Source organism: Mytilus galloprovincialis, chromosome 6 (assembly GCF_965363235.1).
Source record: "Mytilus galloprovincialis chromosome 6, xbMytGall1.hap1.1, whole genome shotgun sequence".
Lineage (NCBI taxonomy): Eukaryota > Metazoa > Mollusca > Bivalvia > Mytilida > Mytilidae > Mytilus > Mytilus galloprovincialis.
Genome location: NC_134843.1, coordinates 82,804,410 through 82,830,169, shown reverse-complemented (window position 1 = coordinate 82,830,169; position 25,760 = coordinate 82,804,410). Strand labels below are relative to the sequence as shown.

The 25,760-nt window shown below is 30.8% G+C and overlaps 1 protein-coding gene across 1 annotated transcript; it reads right to left on the bottom strand.

The window, feature by feature from the left end:
* Positions 1 to 2,028: 2,028 nt before the first annotated feature.
* LOC143080513 (transcriptional regulator ERG homolog) lies at positions 2,029 to 13,540 on the bottom strand. The gene is made up of 4 exons (XM_076256383.1): positions 13,234 to 13,540; positions 12,726 to 12,779; positions 12,413 to 12,490; positions 2,029 to 3,925 (listed from the first exon to the last, which is right to left on the bottom strand). Exons 1-4 carry the CDS (start codon positions 13,301 to 13,303, stop codon positions 3,378 to 3,380), a joined length of 750 nt encoding a protein of 249 aa, XP_076112498.1. The 5' UTR covers positions 13,304 to 13,540; the 3' UTR covers positions 2,029 to 3,377.
* Between the last annotated feature and the right edge of the window lie 12,220 nt (positions 13,541 to 25,760).

Below are 25,760 nucleotides of genomic sequence, written 5' to 3'. Positions count from 1 at the left end.
AAGATTTTATGTGGTTGTTTTCTATCATAAACTATCGATATTGTTTTAATTATTGTTATGTTCAATATTTATATTGCATGTAATAACGTACTAAAACTTGTTTGATACTAAACACTCCTCCATATATTATGGAATTAATTATGTGAGAAACATAGGAATATACAATGAACTGTACTATATTTAAAAAATATATACCATCCGACATTCGAGTTTTTTTGAAAAGTTTGAAAAATATAATTGAGAACTGCAAATCTCAAAACTCATATGATGTGTTTAAGTAATAATACCTGCAATAAACTCTAGCAAGACATCATGCAGAAATGCAGTAATTACTGTATCATAATTGTACGATCAAAAACAAGAAGAAATATCAAAAGCGACAAATCTCTCTTATCTTATCTGTGACGTTGTCGATATTTTGATGCCATTTTTTTTACTTTCATTGTTTATAAAGCTTTGTTTCTTTGCTCAACAGAAATCAAATGTTCATTTTGTAATATCTATATTTACATATTTAAATATTTTAAAACTTCTTAAAGTTTTGATTGTAAAAATGCATCAGTTTCGAAAGATACAAGAAAATTGTTGGATATTATCATAATTTTCCTTTCGCCTCGTGTAAGGACACCTTGAACATTAAGGATGCGTGCCAGTTAGTTCCGCTGTAATTGTGTCATAAAATATCATATACAAAGGTATGACATGGAAATAATGTGTTGTATCTTTATTCCCTATTGTGTAATGTGACTGATCATTACTGCTGCTCCTGGAAATCCGTTCAGAATCGCTTGGTGGGAGATGTATTCATAACAGGAATTGCTTATCATGTCGATACGCATGGTTTTACTAAAATTGAATATCATGCGGATCACACGTTTCCCCCAAGATGACTTAGTGCACAAATTCACAAGACATACTGACATGAGGTCTAAGGTATTTTTATTGCTGCATATGTGATGTGAATTTACATAAGCAACTGTAACTTTATATGACAGGTTTGACATGTCTTATAATTTTGATCAAAAATTCGGCAAAAATTGTTGGTCCTCAATACTCTTCAACTCCGTACTTAATTCGGCCTTTCTAATTGGATGAGTCTTTTGTATTCGATCACAGGACTGGCGCAAATACAAAATTCAGTTCAATCCTGGTATCTATGATTTAATGTAGTCTAACCGCCTAACATCTTAACCCCTTGAATTTAGTAGATATTGGAATGAATATAAAGATACTACATAAGAACAAAAAATCAGAGGAAGCCAGAAGCATAATTAGTTATCAAAAGTACCAGGATTATAAAATTAGATTATATATATATATATATTTGTATATCGCATAAAAATATGTTTTTGTTATAAAGAAATGTTTGAAACTTACAATTTATTTTCGAATGAGGTTTCTTAAATTTGACACATAACGAAAAGTAAATTTTAAAAGTTCCGACATTAATGCAAAAATATTGTTTTTTTCACATAGATATTAAATGCACGTTTTGTATGTGTGTTCTAGAAATATTTGTAAATTTTGTCTGCTATAGACACAAACTATTTTATTCAGTATTTTTATTCCATAATATATGATGTTATAATAAATGTAAATACCAAGTTGTGTTTTGTTCTAAAATAAAACTTTTTTTTATATGTAATCTAATTATGATTTATGATTTCCAGACAACTAAACATTTTGGAAATTACAGAGGCACAATTATGTAATTTCAACAAAATGTATGAAAGAATAATATTTAACTATGATTAAAATCTAGTTTTGAATTATATCAGTTCAATTTGACAACAAAATGTCCTACACTATTATTTTATCTGTCTTTAAAAACTACAATTATGTTTTCTGTAAGTACTGTGCGTGACCTATAATTAGAAAGGTTGCTCTTTTGCATTGAAGATTGAGGAAAAAAATCATACATAATTTAGATTTTATATTTACAGTGTGTTGATTTCATAAAAGTTCACACGAGAAAACCCAGACTCCATATATTTGTTCACCATCTGATAACAAAACGAACACATAAAATACAATAGCATTATTTTATTCAATTAAATGTAGAAATATTAAAATAATATATCTTAGAATTTTACATGACTAAATTACATCATGCTCGTGCTACGGCACGTGCGTATTTAATCATACGAGCAATCGAAAGTACGAATCGGCACTCTGTTGATGTTATTTATTCAAATGTTCAATATATTAACGAAATCAATGACGGACGGGGTATGATTAGCTTTTTCATTATGACAGTCTTATTTTGCTATCTGATATCAAGACGAAAATGTATAGTGCAGGTGACAGTTCTTCGGAATTGCAATGAGATCCTTTTTCTCATCAACAATCGTTATCATTATCCAATGTTAATTTCATCATTTAATTTACAGAGTATTAAATGATGCGGTTTCAATAAAGCACACAAGAGATCAAGATTCAGCTCAATCGCAGCTGGTCTCCAAGGAGTATTTTCCAGTCATTTCTGGGTCTTTTATGCGTTTAATAGACTCACTTATCCTTTTATCTCATTAAGATATTATAAAAACCGATGGTTTTTGTCAAAGTGTTATCGTAACGGCTTAGTTAGAGCGTAATAATGGCAATTCTAGACACTTGAGCAACAATCCATTACCATACATCCTCTCAAATACATCGTTGATCGTATTGATAACATAAGTTTTCTTAACAGACCAGGAATCCAATTTTCTAACTGTCAAGTTTCTTGAACAAAATAAAGTCGATCAAGAAGGAAGAAATTACTGTCGGAATCAACTTTTCTGTCGTTTCCTTCCGCCAAACCGTTGCTGAAAACTGTTGTGAAAAATGAATCCATCTAATACTCCTGGTGAGTTATTCAACCGTGCCTTACATTTCATTTCTACATTAGTAAAGACATTTCCTTGGATTAATTTATCGGCTGCTGCGATTTATTCTTGCTAAGAATCAATAGTCCTATAGACCTTATAAGAAACAGAGATACTGTAGCAACAATCGGTGATTAATTCCATCCCATCCTATTGTTAGCGACATTTACAGAATATGTTATTGTTTCATTGATAGAATATTAAAGCCATTCTAAAAAAGATCTGTATCGAATTCTTAAGTCTTTTAAGATGTCACCTTTTGAATCGATAGAACGGCACTTATTCTTTCTTCAAGTTGGCTGATTATCAGATACGACCCATGAAGCCTGATACAAAAAAATGGCGTCAGCTTCTTTTTTTATTTCCAGACGACCCCAAGTGATCTAGCAGACGACCCTGATCATAAAAACGTGACAAACATAGACTATCACAGACAAAACAGATATATCACCACAGTTGGTAAATATAATCTGAGAAATTACAACCGGAGTCATGTCCATTCCGTGTTTTTCTCTACGAATAGTATGAACTCAAGTGTGATGGCATATGACCTGGATGACTATGTGACATGTGGTGATTTGGAATGCTGGGGTACATGCTGCTACCAGAATAAATGCTGTTACTGTTTGGCCAGTAGTTTGATGGCGACCCGAAAAAGTTTGGTGATTGTGGAATATGTGAATGAGAGTTCATGAAATTAAACCTTGATCCTGTATGGTAACTGGACATTAAAAAGTCTTGTTGGTGATATTTATATGCCGTAGGGTCTGCTGACTGTGGCTGCATTGCTTGTGCCAATCCAGCAAAGTCAAATTTATATGCATATCGCTTGCCATGAACTTTTGTCATAATGTTTTTATCGTAATAATATCTTAAAGCACGACTAAGTTTATCATAGTTCATGTTTGGTTTACTTTTTCTCTCGCCCCAACGGCGAGCAACTTCATCTGGATCAACTAATTTGAATTCCCCGTTTGTGCCTTCCCAGGTTATATAGTTTGCAAGGCTACTGTCAGATAGAAGTTCTAATAGAAATTGCCACAGCTGGATCTGTCCACTTCCTGAAAAATGTTGAAAAATAAATAGTTATGACGGGAAAACAAACGAACAAATAAAAATAAACAAAATGCGTATTGAAAAACAGCTTATATATATATGGAATTAGGTATGAATTACAGTCTAACTTGTATTTAAGGCAATATGTATGTACATGAAGTGTACAAAAGGATAATATTTCGTAATGTACAAATGTATAAGATATATACTGTTGTTTTATTTTTAGCATTTTACATAACCTTATGATTTTTTATAATTACCTCCAATTTTCAATTTTGATATTTTACGATTAAAAAAACTTAAAAGTGGCTCAGAAATTATATACTTGAGTAAATATGACAATATGGTAAAAACAGTGCTTTTTGTCATACCTTTCGTAATGGTTTATTTTGTTTGTTATGTTTTTCTTTTTCGTTTGTTATATTCTTCGAAATTTTCATTGTACTAATGAACTCAAAATCGTTCAATTTTTTGAATGTCATGTTTTGAATTCCCGCATCTGCGTAGAAATCTATAATGTACTTCCTTTTTCCGGTCTCGTTTGTATGAAACTTTGAGTAAAATATATGTTCATCAATCTAGTATATAATAGGACGGAACGCAATACCAATTTCATTTTTAATAATTCCTTCATATGAAAAAACGTTTCCTGATGATAGTATTTCTTTGTTTACATTGCATATGACGTCATAACTTAAATAACATCACAACTAAAATCCCTCACAACAGAACCAAAATTGGAAACGTTACGGTATTTCCGTTTCTTTTTTTTAACAAATATTTAAGTTACAAAAAAATAATTCATACAGACTTCGTCCCCATTTACAGGTAATGCCTGCCTCATATTAAATATTCAGACTAAAAAAGAGCGTAATAGCAATGCATCCTTGTTTTTTTGTTTTTTTTTTTACTTTGATTTTTGTATCTTCTTTATTGATTAGGAGATTAGAATATTGGTAAATTACTGTTTGTTATACTTCGTATCCTTTTTATGATAGACCATCAATAGTATAATTTGAAGTCTTAAAAACGCGAGGAAGAATTCAGAATATTTATGTTTTTGACAAATTTTGATTTTTGCGAATTCTGGTTAAGTAGCAATTCATTATTGCATTTGTACATTGTACAAGTAGGTGAACGGTGCAGTATTTCCCTTTTTTTTTTTAAAGATCACCTCTATTTGTAATTAGTAATTAACAGAGTTCAAAATGAATAGACTGAACACTTTAAATTTTAAATAAGTTTACTGTATATTAATAAGAAATGGTCTCCATTTCGACGCACCAGACCTCGCTCTTCTTGAAATTTATGCGATTCTCTTGGTTTTTGGTTTTTTTCTAAATTTTGTATCTTCTTGATTGATTAAGTAAATTTGAACATCGATAAACTACTGTTTCCTCAAATATAGAATAGTTAATACCGAATGGTTTTTGTACCTCAAATTTTAGAGCACACGTATGAATATGCATATGTGAATTTTTCGAAAAACTAAGGATTTTCTTATTCCAGGCATAGATTACCTTAGCCGTATTTGGCACAACTTTTTGGAGTTTTGGATCCTCAACGATCTTTAACTTTTTACTTGTTTGGCTTAATAGATAGTTTGATATGAGCGTCACTGATGAGTCTTATGCAGACGAAACGCGCGTCTGGCGTACTAAATTATAATCCTGGTACCTTTGATAAAAACTACGCAAGATACACGAAAACATATTTTTTTAAGTAAGCAGTCATTTTCAGATTTGAGAAAATGTTAGACAAGTCCAGGAACATATAAATTTACATAGATATACTGTTCCCAGACAAGTAAAAGATAAAAAGCATTCACTCTGGTTTTCGTCCAGTATTCTCAACCAACAAGTCATGACTTTAAATAAAAATTTCGAATTCTGATCACAAGAACAAGACTGCAATAGTTCTATATTTCAATATATATATATTATTTATATCTCTCATTTTTAAGGTAGAAACAGTTGCACATTATAAGTACTGTCATTAAAATATACAATGAAACAAAATAATTATGATTCTCTCTTGTTTATGTTCAGTTTTCTCAACCTAAAAGACATGATATTTAAATGAGAATTGCAAAATGCTAGTTCAATATTCTTTATATGCATATATTATTTATCTTCGCCTTTTATGGTAGAAGTAGTGGCTTATCAGAAGTACTGTCATCAAAGCATGAAATGAAACAATATAAATATTGAACTCAGACGTAAAGGTGGATTATGTTTTAATTAATAAACTTATTTTTTCTATTTTGATGTAAATATTGTTTATATTATCTACGTCAGCATGTGACCATACGTGTTCAGATTTAAGTGCTTTCATTTAACCATATTCTTATTTATATTTGGAAAATCAGACGATTGCTTTATCCGCACGATATTACAATATGTTACAAGATATGTTCATTAAAAGCTAAACCCGGCATTAATCCTACATATTGATTTAGAAATAATGTAGCTAGTATTAGAACAGTTAAACATTCGTTGATGTGTTAAAAGCATTTGTACATTTACAGGTAAAATTCTTTTCTTGTTGGTGAATACGGAATTGTGACACGCAAAACCAGATGTTCATTTTAACGATATTGACATAAAAATCCGATTTTTGATCTTAACATTCTCCTACTTTGGTGCGGAAACTGTGATTCAGGAATCCAAAATTGCACGCTCAATAGCTTTTGAATAATTTTCTTTAATAATTACGGTACAATTTCATTATGCCGAAAGAAAACTGAATAAGGATTAAATATAGGAAATTATCATCGGATAATGAAATTGGGTATTTAAAAACGTGTTTTATTTTTCATTTAACAGAAGCCTAGTTCCGTTTCCATGGTTTCACCGGATATTTGTAAAATAATTGTTTTAATTCAGCTTAAGGTGAAAATTTTCTTGCTAAATGTGTGATCAAAAGTAAAATCAAAACAGAGCTTAGTATGAATAGTAAAAGCTTGTTTCATTTAAAGTATATTATACAAATATGAGATATGCCAATTTGATCTAATTCACAACAATTTAGAGAATACACAGAACGTCAAAACATTATTTAATTGTAAAAAAAGGTTCTCAAAATCATTTCCTTAACTCACTAATGACACGAAGAAAATTGAAGCTTGCGTTTAATCTAATCAAAAGATACCAGGCTATGTAATTTTAAAGTATACAACAGCGAGTTCCGTCTACACAAGGTTCATTGCAGCGAAGATCGAATCAAAACATTTGTCTACACTTTTTTTTTAATATACCACTAATGACAGAATATGAAAATATTGTAAAGTGCAAACGTGTTGTTTGGATTTTTTCGATTTGAAAAACTATAGGTAAAGTTGAGAAAAAATTAAAACACAAAATGATCGGAATAAAAATGTCATTTTACCAATTTCATAGCACCATCTTTTTTTTTCAAAAGAAATTCGAGTATTTAATTTAAGTTTTGAAGACAATTTTTGCATCGCACATCATATATATATATTATCCCACTGAGTTGTGGAAAAGACATGATTCCAAATGCCAAACACATCATATTACGGATTGAGCACCAAGATTTAAAATGAAACATATAGCAAGTCAGGAATATGACAGTTGTTATCTATTCGTTTAATGCGTTTGATGTGTTTTAGCTTTTGATTTGCCATTTTATTACGAGCTCTACGTTTTGTATTCTCTTGGGAGGTCGGTATTTATGTGTGTAAACGTTCAAATGCCAAAAGAAAATTCTAAAAAAAAATAATTAAAAATCTCCTCAAATTCTTACCCAAAAAACTAGAAGGATGCATTTTTCAGTTTAAAAAATGTTTCATGAGGTCAGCATTACATTATGCTAATGTTTCCGTCCTGTGCTCTCCACTTAAATTAGGACGCTTATGTTAATATTAAAGCTTCGTATAAAAGGCCTTTTTAAAATATGTATATAATGTTTATTGAGTTTAAAACTGTAAATCTCGTTACTGATCCCTTTTTTTCATTGTAAACGTGTCTAATAAATTTTGTGTTAAAATTATGGCAAATTTAAATTAATAAGATTAAAAGACATAATTTCACACCTTATATAATCATTTAAACCACCTTTATGCCAATTCACAGAATTACATTCAGCAACAACAATAGGGGTTGTTAACTCTTTATATATATTGCACTAGCTGCATTTAACTTCTCAATAAAATATCGAAACCTCTTAATCTGGAATCGAGGATACCGACAATGTATAGACACATTACCTGCGACACCATAGTCCTTTTGGGAATTCTTAAGAAAGATCACTACTTTATGTCTTTTTTAAATGTCTGCAGGTGTTTTTGACATTTGGATTTTTTACTGAATTGTGAATGATCTTTGGTTGTCTTTGTCAATTACATTTTCTACCTATATATCTAAACTCTAGAGCTTAATATATTGTATAGAAACTGTCATATTTTTTTTTAAAGTAAAATAACAAATATACCGAAATCCAAGGAAATTTCAAATCGGAAAGCAGTTCATCAAATGGCAAAATCAAACCTCAAACACATAAAACGAATGGAAAAGAACTATCATAAGCTTTGTGCCATTTGTTTGCTCTTCCATAATCGTGTTCATTTCATTTTATTCATTGTCTTTTATGTTCGAGTTTGTTAGCGGTTTGTTTTTGTGTTCAGGTTTAAAACTGGTGACGTTAAACAAAGAGAAGCTCCCTGAACACTTTTTGAGAGTACCGACAAAATACTCAATGAAGAGTCTAGGGCCTTTGAATAGATTAATGTAAAAATAAATCGCTTATTTATGGTATATTTTGTTAACCGTTTGTGTAACGGGGTGTTCTTCGCTTTTATCAATATGCGCTCAAGATTTCCGATGATGGTTCGAATCATCAATAACCTTATTCATTCTTTTCAAGATGATATGTGTATGTCAATAGTAAAATAAACATTGCCTAATGTATATATCTTTAAGTTTCACTCTGGATAATATATATTCAAAGACAGTTGTAATTTAGATTATTCGTTATTCCTAAGAGATTCTAGCAGATGAATGTCCGTTTAAAGTTACAATTAAGTTATTGAGGGGCTTTCAGTTAACTATTTACGATGCATGAATACATGCACGCACTCAGTTTGTTATCTACATTAATTATATATCTTTGGATCATAACAATGTTGCTTTTAAAAGCAGCGGAATGAAACAAAATAATGAAATTCAATTGCCAAGTACATCTTTCAAAAATGGTTTGGAAGATTTTCCCCAAAAGTAGACAAAGGCCTGTTATATACAAAATGTAGTCCTGGTATATATGATGTACATATATATGGTTATTTACAACCACTGGGTCGATGCCACTGCTGGTGGAGATTTATTTCCCCGAGGGTATCACCAGCCCAGTAGTCAGCACTTTTTGTGCTGACATGAATTATCATTGATATGGTTATATTTATAAATTAACTGTTTTCAAAATTATGAATTTTTGAAATACTAAGGTTTTTCTACCTCAGGCATAGATTACCTTAGCTGGATTTGGCAAAACATTTAGGAATTTTGGTCTTCAATGCTCTTCAACTTCGTACTTTATTTGGCCTTTTTAACTTTTTTGGATTCGAGCGTCACTGATGAGTCTTTTGTAGACGAAACGCACGTCTGGCGTATATACAAAATTTAGTCGTAGGTATACATAAGAAAAGTGTAACCGACGTGCGACATATCTCCGCATTAACATCGAAGTTATCGTTGGATCTGCTGCTCTATGATTGTAAGCGTTCAGGACAAAATGATGTTAAGAATTTAAAATATGTAAAAATTGAAAATAGAATTTTACAAGTATTGATAATTATTAGATTACAAATTATAATGATTGTTTTTATATAAAGATAATACATATTATTTATCTAATAAGTGTACATTCAAATTATTATTACATATATAGCTTATGGATAACATAAAGAGCCCATTAAATAAGTAAACATATCAAAGAATATAAACAGTTACTGAATAATAAATAAAACAAAAGTGTTTAAAAAGGCGGGAATCTATTCCCCTGGTGCCTGTTTAGAATAAAAAATGAATCTATTCCCCTGGTGCCTGTTTAGAATAAAAAAGGAATCTATTCCCCTGGTGCCTGTTCAGAATAAAAAATGAATCTATTCCCCTGGTGCCTGTTTAGAATAAAAAATGAATCTATTCCCCTGGTGCCTGTTTAGAATAAAAAATGAATCTATTCCCCTAGCGCCTGTTTAGAATAAAAAATGAATCTATTCCCCTGGTGCCTGTTTAGAAAAAGAGGAATCTATTCCCCTGGTGCCTATTTAGAAAAAGAGGAATCTATTCCCCTAGTGCCTGTTTAGAAAAGTAGGAATCTATTCCCCTGGTGCCTGTTTAGAAAAGGAGGAATCTATTCCCCTGGTGCCTGTTTAGAAAAAGAGGAATCTATTCCCCTGGTGCTTGTTTAAAAAAAAGAGGAACATATTCCCCTAGCGCCTGTTTAGAATTAAAAATAAACATATTCCCCTATCGTCTGTCTGGGAAAAAAGTAAATCCCCTAGCGTCTGTGTTGCGGACATAATGAACTACACTTGCGTATAATAATTATGTCACCCAAATAGTGCAGTGGAATATAATAGTCCCTAAACAGACTTTTTCTACTTAAACTATTTGTTCTTCTTCCTTAAGGCGGCAGTCGTAATTGTTTACAAATTAACCATTATAGAAGGTATCCTTAAGTTAGGACAAGGTTCATCTAAATATCCGTTAAACTTACCGAAACGTATGCCATGAACTAAGGACGATTCATATGAATTAGTTACGACAGGTTTGATAAACCCACATAAGACAAAGAAATTCAATTACATGATCTTAATATATGTCGTAATCCCAAAAGCACTTCGATAAACAGATCCTAGGCATATATGATCATTATTTTTTCAACACATAAATAGAGTTTTGTACAGGGCTTATTGACTATTCTAAAAAAAATGCAATTTCCGCTTAACAGGTTTTTAATTTGTAGTACAAGGATAATGATGAAATATGTAATAAACATATCAAGGTTCAATGCTCAAATCAAGCAAAATGAACCAACCACTATCAATAGATTTTTAGATTATATCTGCATTTTGTCTGCGATATTTTGTTACCTACACTACATTGTATATTTGAACCGTTAGAAATTCCAAAGACTCGTTGGCATTTTTTTTTTTTTTTTTATCTTTTACAAATGTAAAGACAGACTGACAAATAATGCTTGACCATCATGAAATATTTGCCACTAGACATATTAAAAAATACTATAATCATTTTTTTTTTTTGTCTTTTTTTTATTTGTACTCAATATACCTGAAATATTTGTCACTACGTGTACAACAAATAACAAAAAGGTATTAGATGATAATAACTTTATTAACATTTACTGCGCATTTAGATAATATTTTTTTAATCTTTTAATAGTTTGTCTAATAATTATAATCAATATAACGACCTCATTGACATTTGTCAGAAATATTTATCTTTAATAAACAAGACTTTGTCTTACTACAATTTCAAATATTTCAAAAATACCTGTTTCTCATCAACACTTATTTTCAAACATGAATTTTCAAAAAAAAAATAATAGAACAAGCTCCTACTTCCTACTTAAATGATATATTTAAGAAACTAATATACAAATACATCATCATATTTCTATGTATAGCATACTTGGTTTAAATTGAAAATCGTTCAAAAAAAGTCATTGTTAATGCAAAAAAAAGGCACTAAACATATTTTTTTTTTACAGCCTAAGTTATGCATATCCATCTAAGAAAAAGCACATATATTTGAGAATTATCTGAATCAACTGCATAGTGGGTTTAACTGGAAGGGTTTATAAGAAAAATAAAATAAACTTTTCAAATATGAAAACAAGAAAATTATCGCTAACGCTCTTAAATTTTCGACTTCGTTATTGCATCAATATTTTGTCTTCCCGTTAATGTTTGGACATAAGAAACGACATATATAAAGAAATACACATTTGTGACCATTCTTTAAAATTATCGAGACAATGAACAAAATTTAAATACAATTAAAGATATGACATATTTTTTAACAGAAAAAGACTAAATAATTTGACGCCTATATATATACATATCTGTATTTCCATATGAAGATACAAACTATGTATTTTAATATGTTGCGAAACAAACTAATCAAAATGTCTTATAAAAGACATTTTAACAGTTCCGTTGGATGACAAAGTCCAGCGATTTCCCTCCACTTTTTATTGAAATTTCCTCTTTGAATTAATCTTGGAGTTCGGTATTTATGTTCATTTATTTTAAATCAATTAAGTTCTTAAAAAGATTGATAGAAGAAAAATAATTTCACCACAAGCATTAACGATATATATATTTCTTCAGTAAATAGATATAAGAAGACATGATATGAGTGCCAATGAGACAACTCTCCATCCAAGTCACAATTTGTAAAAGTAAGCCATCATAGTTCAAAGTAAATATATAAATAATGAAATCTTCTTACCTTGTGGTCTCCAGTGAGTATGAGGCGCTTCTAATGTTGGTTTTGATAGGTGTGGAAACGGACTTGTATGTCCATAATCTGGAAAATAAAGTATAAGATTTGTTAATGCATTTTTACTAGAGTTTATAACCATATAATAATAATATTTATTCATAATAGGATTAAAAATATAAAATTAGACTTGTAAACTTTATCGAGTTAAACGTTAAAAGTTACAAATTAAATTGAAGCACACAAATGAGTCCTCAAAAATTCATGATTTCAATGATAATGTCAACTATATAGTATTAAGGATAAATGAAGACAAACTTACTTGGACTCTGTGGGTTTGACGTTGGTGGCCATGATGCTTTCCCGTAAGGAGGATCTGCAATTTAAGCAAATAAAATTCGTTATTTATGAATTTTAAAAAATCTTAATGATTAGAAATGGAAAGCTGAAAAAAGTGTAAAAAATTGTCCGCTGTTTGTATTATTAAAGTGGAGAAGGGTACAACGTTGCACCAAAATTAACTATTTACTTTTGTATTTCTGAAAAAAAGGAAAGATTAAATCGTGTTACTCTAAATTGCAGAATGTATTTTATTCACTCTGATTTTGTCACGAGTTGAAAGTCAAATATAAATAGGTAAAAAAATCAATTTACTTTTGTGTTTATTTTCCTCACAAAAGGACGGAAATTAAAGAAATAAACATTGAAATGCCGTTTCCAAATAACATTTAATGAAAACCAAATAAAATTCTGATCAAAGTCTCCAAAAAGGAAACCGATTTCAACGGTTTCTGAACACCGGAAAAAGTAATTTCCCGAAACATACATACCGGGGATCATCATTCCAGTCAAGCCCGGAAAGCTACAAGTCCTATAGTAATCAGGTTTAATTCCCTGCATCGGAACTCTCTTGTAAAAAGAGTACAATAAATAGATTAGATCGGTTTTGTATTTACTTCAAAAGTTCAAATCGACACATCCAATTACTTCGTTTCTGTTCGCGTTTCCGAAATGCGTCGACAACTATTTCCCAAACGGAACTAAGACGGAACTTGTACCACTGCCGGTTACAGCAATGCTTGTTTAAACTTTATAAAGGAAACTCTCATACATGGTTTTTAAATAAGTTCCTGAAAGACCAGAAATAATGTGTACAAAAGCTTTATTGATTTATAGAATTCGATTTTTATACGAAAGTCATGTTTAATCATACAGTAATCAACGTATCCAATCAGAAATTCATTATGTAGGCGTGGTTTACATGATAGGCGTTACCTTGGTATCAATTGCATCTTGTCACGCGCTATCATCAGTTTCAGATACATTCTGCAGACGATTGACATCACAGTATATTTTCCCATTATTTATCATTTTTCACTTTAAAAAATATATAATATCTAGGATGAAAGATTATGGATTAAAGAAAAGTTAAAAAAAAAAAAAAAAAAAAAGGAAACAAAATCATATCGAAAAATATATATAATAGTTAAAGTGATTGATAAAGAACGAATAAATATTTCATTAGATTATAGCAGTGATGTATTCTACGTACTTATATTATAGTGACAGTAAATTAGAATATCAATTATATTACATAAAATCTAACATAGCAAATCCCATATAATGGAATGGGTAGAATAGTCAATATTTGAGAAATATAATGATGTTAAATTTTAACTTAACTGTAACGCAATGGAATTATCGATCAAAAGATTTGATAAAATTTAGTATTTATCTTGTTAATATCAAATATTTAACAATTTGCTTATTTGTTTAACATGAAACTGATTTTTCAAATGTATTTGTCTTTTATATTTTATTTCATTTTTTCACATATCAGCGGAAGAAATTACATTTAATATGAATACGTAGAGACGTGTTTGAGAGCAGAGTGGGAAAATGACAATAACATTTCAAAAAAGTAATATGATGTACTTTAAATACTGTTTCAGTTTTACCTTATTAAGAAAGGAAGTCATCCCACGAAGTAGCACACCAAGACTGAAAATATTTACAAAAAATTGAAAATTCTTTTTCCTCCCCTATTCAGTAGCAAAATCTCGGCTGAGAAATATATGTAGATCTACTAGTCTTCCATAAAAAAAATATTTAGAAATAATGAAAGTTTCTACATAATTTTACTTACAAATAAGTCAATATCTATTCCCATATGAACAATATATAGCTAATTAAAAATATTAGTTGGGACATTTTTTGCTACAAAATTTCGGGAAAATATCATTGGTCAGGTACATCTGTTGTTTACAAGAGCGCAATTATTTGTAATGCATTTTCCATAGGGTACCACTGGTGTTCCGTAGTTTTTTCTCGAAGATTACACAAACTAGGGAAAAATGGGTAGCAGTTCCTGTTACTAGAAATGCAAGTGTTGCATTGCAACCAAAACAATATATAGGATCATGCGGCAAAAATTGACTTACAAAAATGCAGTTGAAAAAGATCGAGCTACAAAAAAAGACTCGTAGTGAGATTTGTCAAGGTTATTGTTAATTGGGTGTAAAATGCAGTTGAAAAAGATCATCTATTTTTTTCGCTTAATGAAAAAGGCATGTTTTTAATGGCTCCGACTTGCAGAAACGGGAGATATTTTCTATACTTCGTAAAATATGAATATGATATTCTGCAATTTTTAAACCTTATTGGATAAGTTTTCGATTAAATGTTATTCCAATCCTGTATCATCCAATCAGAAGCCGTATTCTGAGTACCATCTTGGGGTAAAAAACTTGCCGGTAAAATGTAAACAAATAATTGCGCTCTTGTAACCTGTTATGTTAGAATTACTGTTTTATATAGTCAGTTTATCAAAAGTTGATAAAAAAAAGTTATATAAATACTCCATGGATATGGTTTGATCTAAGTTAAGCCATTTTTATTTTTTGCTATTGAATTCGAAAACCCAAATCCGTCCCCGTTCGCAGAACATTTTCACTGAACTAGACTAAGTATACATTCTTTCAAGAGCCAGATTAAACAGGCCTCCGGGTGCGGTGTTCCTCGCTGTGTTGAAGTCCCATTTGTGTTTTCTGCTCATTGACCGCGATATTGTCTCTTTGATACTATCCTCGTTTCCATTATCAATGTTATTAGTCTGATAGATATAGATAACAACAATCAGTATTGAATGGTCACATTTTAAATTACAATGTACTATGCATGCTTACTTTGGCCTATCACATTTCATGAATGATATAAAAAAAAAAATACAAACTTTTTTATGTTGAGATTTATATCTTAACCATACTGAAATATAACAACATTGAAGCAATTTTTCCAAAATAATCTTAAGTAATGCTTTTATTGATGTTAATTTCAAAGTAAAATATATTCTAAGTAGCCAAACCGAAAACCCTGTCTATGTATCAATAGAATTGGTAAAATTACGAGAAGATTGGAAATTTTATCTCTCTTCAAGGGGAGGGCGGCTCTGATTATACTCCCCTTTAATATTCAACATAACCATATATATCCCTCACACGAAAATACGCAACTGAATCTAAGATTTATTTTTCCATTTGTAAGTACGTCATAACAAAATGCCAAACCTATTTTGTACTCAATTAAATCATGATTTAAAGACGGTGGCCTCATTCCATTTTCTTATAAAAGTAATGAATATATAAAAGATTATTGTTTACATTTACCTTATATAAATGGGTTTCTTCTCTTTTTCGTCCTATAACTCATAAGCAAAATTGCCGTCCGTGAACATTTTCTGGACGCTGTCACGAGTTTGTTTGATCGTTATGAAATATTTGTTTGTTTAACAGATGACGATAGGTATATTCCTCTAATTGGACTTACCGAATTAGATTTATCCGTGAGTTTGTACTTACATTACCAAAAACGACTGGTTTGACTAGTAAAGCAAGATCTGCTACACTTTTATGAGCACCTACGATCACCGAATTTTGGTGTGGTTCGTTTTGCTCAGCCTTTAGTTTTCTATGTAGTGTTTGTATACTGTAACAGTTGTTTGTTTGTGTTTGTTTGTGTTTTTTTTTTTTTTTTTTTTTGCCAATGAATTTTAGTTTATTTTGATTTATGGGTTTGAATAGTCCTGCGGTATATTTCGCCTGTCTTTTATGACAAACACTGAATTAAATACAAATAACAATGGCAATATATTTTAAGTAAAAAATAAACACGAATTTCATTACTGGATAAAATAGATTTTTCCGCTTGGAAAACTTATTCAAACCTGAAAAATGTAAAATAAAATAAACAATTTAAGAAGTGTTAATGGACCTATCAGTTTCTTTTTAACTTCTGTTGATTCATGTTGGTTAACATCTTTACCTAAGTACTATACTTCATGTGGGGGCTTTCTTAATCACATCGTTAGAGGTTACACACCAGTGGACCGATACATATTCAATATGAACAAGTGTGTCTTTTTTCTTATCAATTCCAGTACATTTAAATCACTTATTTTCAATAGTCTGATAATCTGCAACATTGAAATTCATTGAAATATACTAAAATATGAAAATTTAAAGAAACGTCGAATTTAAAATGCAAAAGACAAAGTTCACTTACGGTTGCATAAACAAATATTTGAATTTTACTTAGAATCCTCCTTTGCTATGATTTAAAAGAGAATTGGAATTGAAATTTTCTGCAAACACTTCACCCTATATGTATCATTATGCATATTCTTTTAGGATGATTATGTTGGATTTGTGTTCAACGTCCAACAGAAAATACTTCAGGCATATCTCGACGGGAACATGTTAAAGTTATAAAAATATAAACCCTGTTTTGAACTACATCGACTGGCGGAGCTTTGTTTGTAACAAGATGATATGTCACCGACCAGCCTTTGCTCAGACTACTAAATGACATGTTTAATAAAACAATAACAACATGAAAATATTTGTAATTACTTTGTAATCTTAGATTTAGAACGATTACAATATTTATGAATTGAAAATGTTAATTTGAAGGTTTCCTACTTTACCTTTCAAAAAATATGCGAGAGACACGTGTTTTCCTTTCGTGAATTTTCCCTACCTCAGGTTGCTTCAAACAGTTAAGATACCATTAATTCAGCTCGAAAATACTGATGATGTTCTTTTCAGAAATTTTATGCTCATTCAGCTGAGTACCGATTGCATTCAGATCACGTATAGTACTATAAACTGTATATAGACTCGGTATATTGAGAAACATTTGAACATAAGCTCTGGTCAGCATTTTACCGAACCGAATATAAAACAATTAAAGCAAAAAAACAAACAACAAAGCACACAGCATGAAAATAAATCAAATATAATTCCCATTGTTATTAGTAGCAAACTGTTTATGCGAAGGGGTCATAAGTCGAATGCAGACAACGGTCCATAAAACATTACACACAAAAAAACAAGATTGAGCAAACCAGTCAGAAACATTAAACATTTGCTTAACTTTATACATTTTATTGCAGAAAAATGATTTAGTCATAATTTGATATTTTTCCAATACCAAAATCATATTTGTATCATTTGCCAGAAAAGAATTTTATATGTGTTGAAACACTTCAGTCGTATATTGTTAAACATTCTCGAAATCCAAACTTCCTTACCCTCCACCCTCCACTTAAATGAAACATAACAGAACCTGACCTAATCCTGTATATCGTTCTTTATATATGAAGAGAGAGATTGCGTCATGCCAGCAAATAATTCAATATGTGGTTCCTTTCCTAAAGACAATCCTCATTCATGACATTTTGCCAGTGGTTTTGTATTTCAAAAAATATGCGAGAGACACGTGTTTTCCTTTCCTGAATTTTCCCTACCTCAGGTTGCTTCAAACAGTTAAGATACCCATTAATTCAGCTTGAAAATACTGATGATGTTCTTTTCAGAAATTTTATGTTCAGCACGATACATAAGGTTGATTGCTATGAGCAGGGACATACATATTGTTTCCAGCTGAGGAGTAACATAAAGTATACGTACCTTTGTTTGATGTGATTTTAGTTTAATTTTAGAAAGAGGACTATCGATTTCCATCTCATATTATATGTATTATATTTTGTTTACTTACACATAAATCATTTTGTGGTAAACCGTATTTGTTTTCTAAAATAATAACATTATGGTTTCAATGTCTTTTTTTAAGAAGACCTATTTGCTGGTGTTTTACGATAATTAATTCCCTTTTTGATTGCTTGACAAGGGTTGCAGTGCCTTCAGGAAAATTTAACGTTGGACAGTTTCCACGGTTCTGTATAGGATTTTTTGTATTGGTGTTCTAATCACGATTTGGGGTTGTTTGTTTATTCCATTTTTGACTTCCCAAACTTTTAGGGTCACTCGTGCGTACTTATGTTTTTTGTTCAAATATATTTGTTGTTCGTTACTCTGTGCTGCCTGTGACGTCGTAGGAAATATGGAAATGTCAAAGTTTGTTTGTTTAGCATTCATCCTATATATGACATAGTGACTACACAAATCATAACCCACAACAAAATAAAAGAACATAATAATTTGAATATATACTTAATACACTCCAGAAAAATATCTAAGATTTTCCTGTCCTCAGCACAAAAGACTGTTTGATAAAGAACTTTGATTAAAAAAGAACAGAATGAATTAAAACACTCTAGAACAACCAAATCTATTGTATATGTCAAGACAAGGATGCTATTGTCAACTGCATTTGATAAAAACAAACATTGTTTTTCGTCTGTTTTAGTTGAAAAAGACATTTATGACCTATGCTTACCTTTTAAAATATCCAAGTTTTCTTCTGTTGTGTTGTAATTCTAATGGAACGTGTCGTCTAACGACACATTTCCATCCCCATTCATTATGACTTTTTTGTGTTAACTTTTTTCACTTTCAATTATGTATACCTCGTATTGTATACTTATATTGACATTGTCTCGTGTCAATGCACCTGCATTACAGACACGTGTGTTTCATTTTCCGACTGTATGCGCATATAATTTGGCAAGTCACGTGAGCGCGTGCAAGGTTTTATTCGTATTTGTACGCCTGTTAAACCGAGTCATGAATATCATGAAGAATGTATCGAATTTCATTATTTCTCATTTCGAATGCATCGCCCAAAATTTAAAGGAATTGAAAAGTAAAGATTAAAAGAGTAAAGATTAAATATGAATATTGATTTCTGTTAGAGACTAATGAATGAAATCCCCTTTCTCTGGCTTACTTTCAATTTCAATGCACGTGCTTTAACCTTCGATGTATAAAACCATTATCAAAAGATAATGAAATAAAGGCATTGAACAAAAGTTGTATTCACATAGTTATTCTATTTTCCCTTTTTCTAGATTAAATAACAGCTATAATTGGGCCCATTATAACAATTAAATGAAAACGTTTGTCTATTGGTTTGATCTGATGTTTTGATTTAATCAGATTTTATTTGAATTTGGTAACAACAAGGTGACTCACTTAGGTGGCCTTTCAAAGTAAACATTATTTTAGTGTCTCAGCTTTTTTATTTAACGTTTATATATTTTTTCTGATTAATTGATCAAAATGTTAGTTCAAAAATTTCAGAAACCTGATAACAACAAAAGTCGACGCCGTTTAAACTAAACTTTGTACATTTTTTTTCAAAAATGCCTCATTAATTTGCATTGCTTCAGAGATGTCATAATTAATAGCTGTACCCATTTCTAATACATTATGTCCTAAAAATGGTTGAACGTGTTTTCATCCATACTCTTTACGTGAAAAAAGGGAGAAAAAAAATCTGAGAAGTAATTGAATAAAAGACGCCAAACGTCGAATGGCTTAGATTTGGTTTAGCGGTAGTGTTATATGGTTGTTATCTCAGACATTTTGTCTCGACTCTTCTAAATAATGATTTTTCAGACGCATGCGTCCTGTGCATATAAATTGCATATTTTTTTTTAATTTGTGCATTACTCGCTTCTTTGTTTTTATCTTAATGTTTAGCTCCAATGCTTCAATTCAGTTTATCGATACATATAATAATCTGTTGATCGAGTAGCGTACGGTCCATTTTGGTGTATGTTGTAACAAATGCTTCACATTAGTAAAAACATTTTATTTTCTGGCAAATACCCTGGGGTGTTTTTTTTTTTGGCATGATACGATATCGAGGATTTAGCAAAATTGTTCGATATAACAAAGGTCTTCATTCTTTTTATAAGCTTTGAATTTCAAATATTTTGGCCTCGAGCATCACTGAAGAGACATTGATTGTCGAACAGTGCGCACTTGGTGCAGAAAAAATGGTACCGTTTATGTTATAACAAAGAGAACAATGATAGATGGAAATGTATTTTAATGTTTGTAATATCTGAATAAAAGTAAAAGACGACAGGAGACTCCTTCAAAACTTATATATAACCGCCTTTTCGAAAATAAACAATTAATATTTGAGGTAACATAAACAGCGTAATCTGCATCTCAACACGAAAAGAGTACACTGTAAAAATCATGCTTTGAAATTAAACAAGTAAAACATTTGTATTACTTGTGAACTTCTAAACATGTTTACGATTGTGCTTCAGTCATTTTTAAACACATTTCTCACATAAACACAGCTCTAAACATAGCCATAAACACATTGCAATGAGATAAGTTCCGACCAAACAATTTAGCACAAAAAAAAAGACTAATATCGCGACGAGATGTGGTACATAGATATAAGAAGATGTGGTATGAGTGGCAATGAGACAACTCTTCATCCAAGTCACAATTTAAAAACGGGAAACCATTAAAGGTCAAGGTATGGCTAATTTAATCAGAGATCAAATGGCGTAGGTGTAAGCAACTCTTTGTCCTCGTACAGACTTCAGCAATAAGCAAAATCCATTTCATAAAGCTATAACAGTCACTGACATGACAAAATGTTAAAAATCCAAACGAGAAACGAACTTATGTACAAAACAATAAACGAAAAACCAATACTTACATTTTAATGCAAATTACAAAATATTGAATACAAGTCTTGTTTCAATATTTTAATTCGTATCGTGCACGATGTATTGCTAAAGTTTATGTGAATTGTGGTCGAGTTGTTGTCTCTTTGACACATTCCCTATTTCCATTCTCAATTTTAATTTTATAAGTCTATTTACAAATTCACTGCACCAACCGACGAACCAAATTTTAAGATGATACCTCATCAATGTGAATGAAAGATGATCCTAATAGACCTTTTCAACATCTCTCGACACCTACAGTTGAGAACGACTACGACAGGTAAAATGTGAAGGGTCGTCTCAAAAATCCTAAAAAAAATGAGATCATTATTGATTTTCTTGCTTTCAATCATTGACCATGATAAAACTTTCCTACAGAGTCCAATGACATGTTTTTTTTTTAATTTATTATAAAGAAAATAATAGACTTCAAGTCACATTTCATCTTTTAGACGTTTAGCTTCTAGCTGTCCTGTTTAAATTGTGAAAACGAAAAGAACAAATCATGTTTTATTGTAGTTGATATTTAATTAAACAATGATTATGTCGGTTGACAAGGGCGGCACATGTCTGTTAGTTTTGGCCTTGGATGCCTCCATAATGTACTCAATACTTTGTATCATTTCAATTCACCTCTTTGGTGTTCCACTTAAATTCTGTATTCACCAATCACTGCTTAAATGTTGTAACATTGAAACGAGGGGTCAATTATATTTTTTTTCAAAATTCATCAAGGAAAAACTTTACCTCGAACAAGATATCTTAGAGCGGAGAAGACCGTCGTTGATAAAAAATAACCTCTTTCGTGTTTTGGCGTTTTTGCTTTCTTGCTTTCTCGATTTCTCGATTTCCCGATCTTATTTCTTTCCTAGTTTCTCGATTTCCCGATTTCTCGATTTCTCGAATTCCCAATTTCGCGTTTGCAAAATGAAAGGATTAGTCACGAAACGAAAAGCAAAATAAATGGCCGCATCCGTCCACCATACATATATTTATTTATTTATTTGGTTGATATATATTCTTAAACTATATAATCAAAACAGTATAAAACCGCCAATCCAATATGTTACGTAATGATAATCATGATGGTTTTTGTCTTTGAGACGACCCATCCATTTTACCTGTAAACTGTAGGTGTCATTAGTCGGTGTCGAGAGATGTTGAAAAGGTCTATTAAAAGCGTTTCAAATGATAATTATCTTGACAGATACTTACCGTTTTTTAGTCATATTTATAACGTCCAATACCAAAATCATATTTGTATCATTTGCCAGAAAAGAATTTTTTATGTGTTGAAACACTTCAGTCGTATATTGTTAAACATTCTCGAAATCCAAACTTCTTTACCCTCCACCCTCCACTTAAATGAAACATAACAGAACCTGACCTAATCCTGTATATCGTTCTTTATATATGAAGAGAGAGATTGCGTCATGCCAGCAAATAATTCAATATGTGGTTCCTTTCCTAAAGACAATCCTCATTCATGACATTTTGCCAGTGGTTTTGTATTTCAAAAAATATGCGAGAGACACGTGTTTTCCTTTCCTGAATTTTCCCTACCTCAGGTTGCTTCAAACAGTTAAGATACCCATTAATTCAGCTTGAAAATACTGATGATGTTCTTTTCAGAAATTTTATGTTCAGCACGATACATAAGGTTGATTGCTATGAGCAGGGACATACATATTGTTTCCAGCTGAGGAGTAACATAAAGTATACGTACCTTTGTTTGATGTGATTTTAGTTTAATTTTAGAAAGAGGACTATCGATTTCCATCTCATATTATATGTATTATATTTTGTTTACTTACACATAAATCATTTTGTGGTAAACCGTATTTGTTTTCTAAAATAATAACATTATGGTTTCAATGTCTTTTTTTAAGAAGACCTATTTGCTGGTGTTTTACGATAATTAATTCCCTTTTTGATTGCTTGACAAGGGTTGCAGTGCCTTCAGGAAAATTTAACGTTGGACAGTTTCCACGGTTCTGTATAGGATTTTTTGTATTGGTGTTCTAATCACGATTTGGGGTTGTTTGTTTATTCCATTTTTGACTTCCCAAACTTTTAGGGTCACTCGTGCGTACTTATGTTTTTTGTTCAAATATATTTGTTGTTCGTTACTCTGTGCTGCCTGTGACGTCGTAGGAAATATGGAAATGTCAAAGTTTGTTTGTTTAGCATTCATCCTATATATGACATAGTGACTACACAAATCATAACCCACAACAAAATAAAAGAACATAATAATTTGAATATATACTTAATACACTCCAGAAAAATATCTAAGATTTTCCTGTCCTCAGCACAAAAGACTGTTTGATAAAGAACTTTGATTAAAAAAGAACAGAATGAATTAAAACACTCTAGAACAACCAAATCTATTGTATATGTCAAGACAAGGATGCTATTGTCAACTGCATTTGATAAAAACAAACATTGTTTTTCGTCTGTTTTAGTTGAAAAAGACATTTATGACCTATGCTTACCTTTTAAAATATCCAAGTTTTCTTCTGTTGTGTTGTAATTCTAATGGAACGTGTCGTCTAACGACACATTTCCATCCCCATTCATTATGACTTTTTTGTGTTAACTTTTTTCACTTTCAATTATGTATACCTCGTATTGTATACTTATATTGACATTGTCTCGTGTCAATGCACCTGCATTACAGACACGTGTGTTTCATTTTCCGACTGTATGCGCATATAATTTGGCAAGTCACGTGAGCGCGTGCAAGGTTTTATTCGTATTTGTACGCCTGTTAAACCGAGTCATGAATATCATAAAGAATGTATCGAATTTCATTATTTCTCATTTCGAATGCATCGCCCAAAATTTAAAGGAATTGAAAAGTAAAGATTAAAAGAGTAAAGATTAAATATGAATATTGATTTCTGTTAGAGACTAATGAATGAAATCCCCTTTCTCTGGCTTACTTTCAATTTCAATGCACGTGCTTTAACCTTCGATGTATAAAACCATTATCAAAAGATAATGAAATAAAGGCATTGAACAAAAGTTGTATTCACATAGTTATTCTATTTTCCCTTTTTCTAGATTAAATAACAGCTATAATTGGGCCCATTATAACAATTAAATGAAAACGTTTGTCTATTGGTTTGATCTGATGTTTTGATTTAATCAGATTTTATTTGAATTTGGTAACAACAAGGTGACTCACTTAGGTGGCCTTTCAAAGTAAACATTATTTTAGTGTCTCAGCTTTTTTATTTAACGTTTATATATTTTTTCTGATTAATTGATCAAAATGTTAGTTCAAAAATTTCAGAAACCTGATAACAACAAAAGTCGACGCCGTTTAAACTAAACTTTGTACATTTTTTTTCAAAAATGCCTCATTAATTTGCATTGCTTCAGAGATGTCATAATTAATAGCTGTACCCATTTCTAATACATTATGTCCTAAAAATGGTTGAACGTGTTTTCATCCATACTCTTTACGTGAAAAAAGGGAGAAAAAAAATCTGAGAAGTAATTGAATAAAAGACGCCAAACGTCGAATGGCTTAGATTTGGTTTAGCGGTAGTGTTATATGGTTGTTATCTCAGACATTTTGTCTCGACTCTTCTAAATAATGATTTTTCAGACGCATGCGTCCTGTGCATATAAATTGCATATTTTTTTTTTAATTTGCGCATTACTCGCTTCTTTGTTTTTATCTTAATGTTTAGCTCCAATGCTTCAATTCAGTTTATCGATACATATAATAATCTGTTGATCGAGTAGCGTACGGTCCATTTTGGTGTATGTTGTAACAAATGCTTCACATTAGTAAAAACATTTTATTTTCTGGCAAATACCCTGGGGTGTTTTTTTTTTTGGCATGATACGATATCGAGGATTTAGCAAAATTGTTCGATATAACAAAGGTCTTCATTCTTTTTATAAGCTTTGAATTTCAAATATTTTGGCCTCGAGCATCACTGAAGAGACATTGATTGTCGAACAGTGCGCACTTGGTGCAGAAAAAATGGTACCGTTTATGTTATAACAAAGAGAACAATGATAGATGGAAATGTATTTTAATGTTTGTAATATCTGAATAAAAGTAAAAGACGACAGGAGACTCCTTCAAAACTTATATATAACCGCCTTTTCGAAAATAAACAATTAATATTTGAGGTAACATAAACAGCGTAATCTGCATCTCAACACGAAAAGAGTACACTGTAAAAATCATGCTTTGAAATTAAACAAGTAAAACATTTGTATTACTTGTGAACTTCTAAACATGTTTACGATTGTGCTTCAGTCATTTTTAAACACATTTCTCACATAAACACAGCTCTAAACATAGCCATAAACACATTGCAATGAGATAAGTTCCGACCAAACAATTTAGCACAAAAAAAAAGACTAATATCGCGACGAGATGTGGTACATAGATATAAG

Excerpts from the sequence above, each read along its gene's own strand:
- LOC143080513 (XM_076256383.1), bottom strand. The coding sequence starts at position 13,303 with ATGCAGGGAATTAAACCTGATTACTATAGGACTTGTAGCTTTCCGGGC. Across the intron at positions 12,780-13,233 it reads GACTGGAATGATGATCCCCG|ATCCTCCTTACGGGAAAGCA; the intron begins GTATGTATGTTT and ends CTTAAATTGCAG. Across the intron at positions 12,491-12,725 it reads GTCAAACCCACAGAGTCCAA|ATTATGGACATACAAGTCCG; the intron begins GTAAGTTTGTCT and ends TTTATTTTCCAG.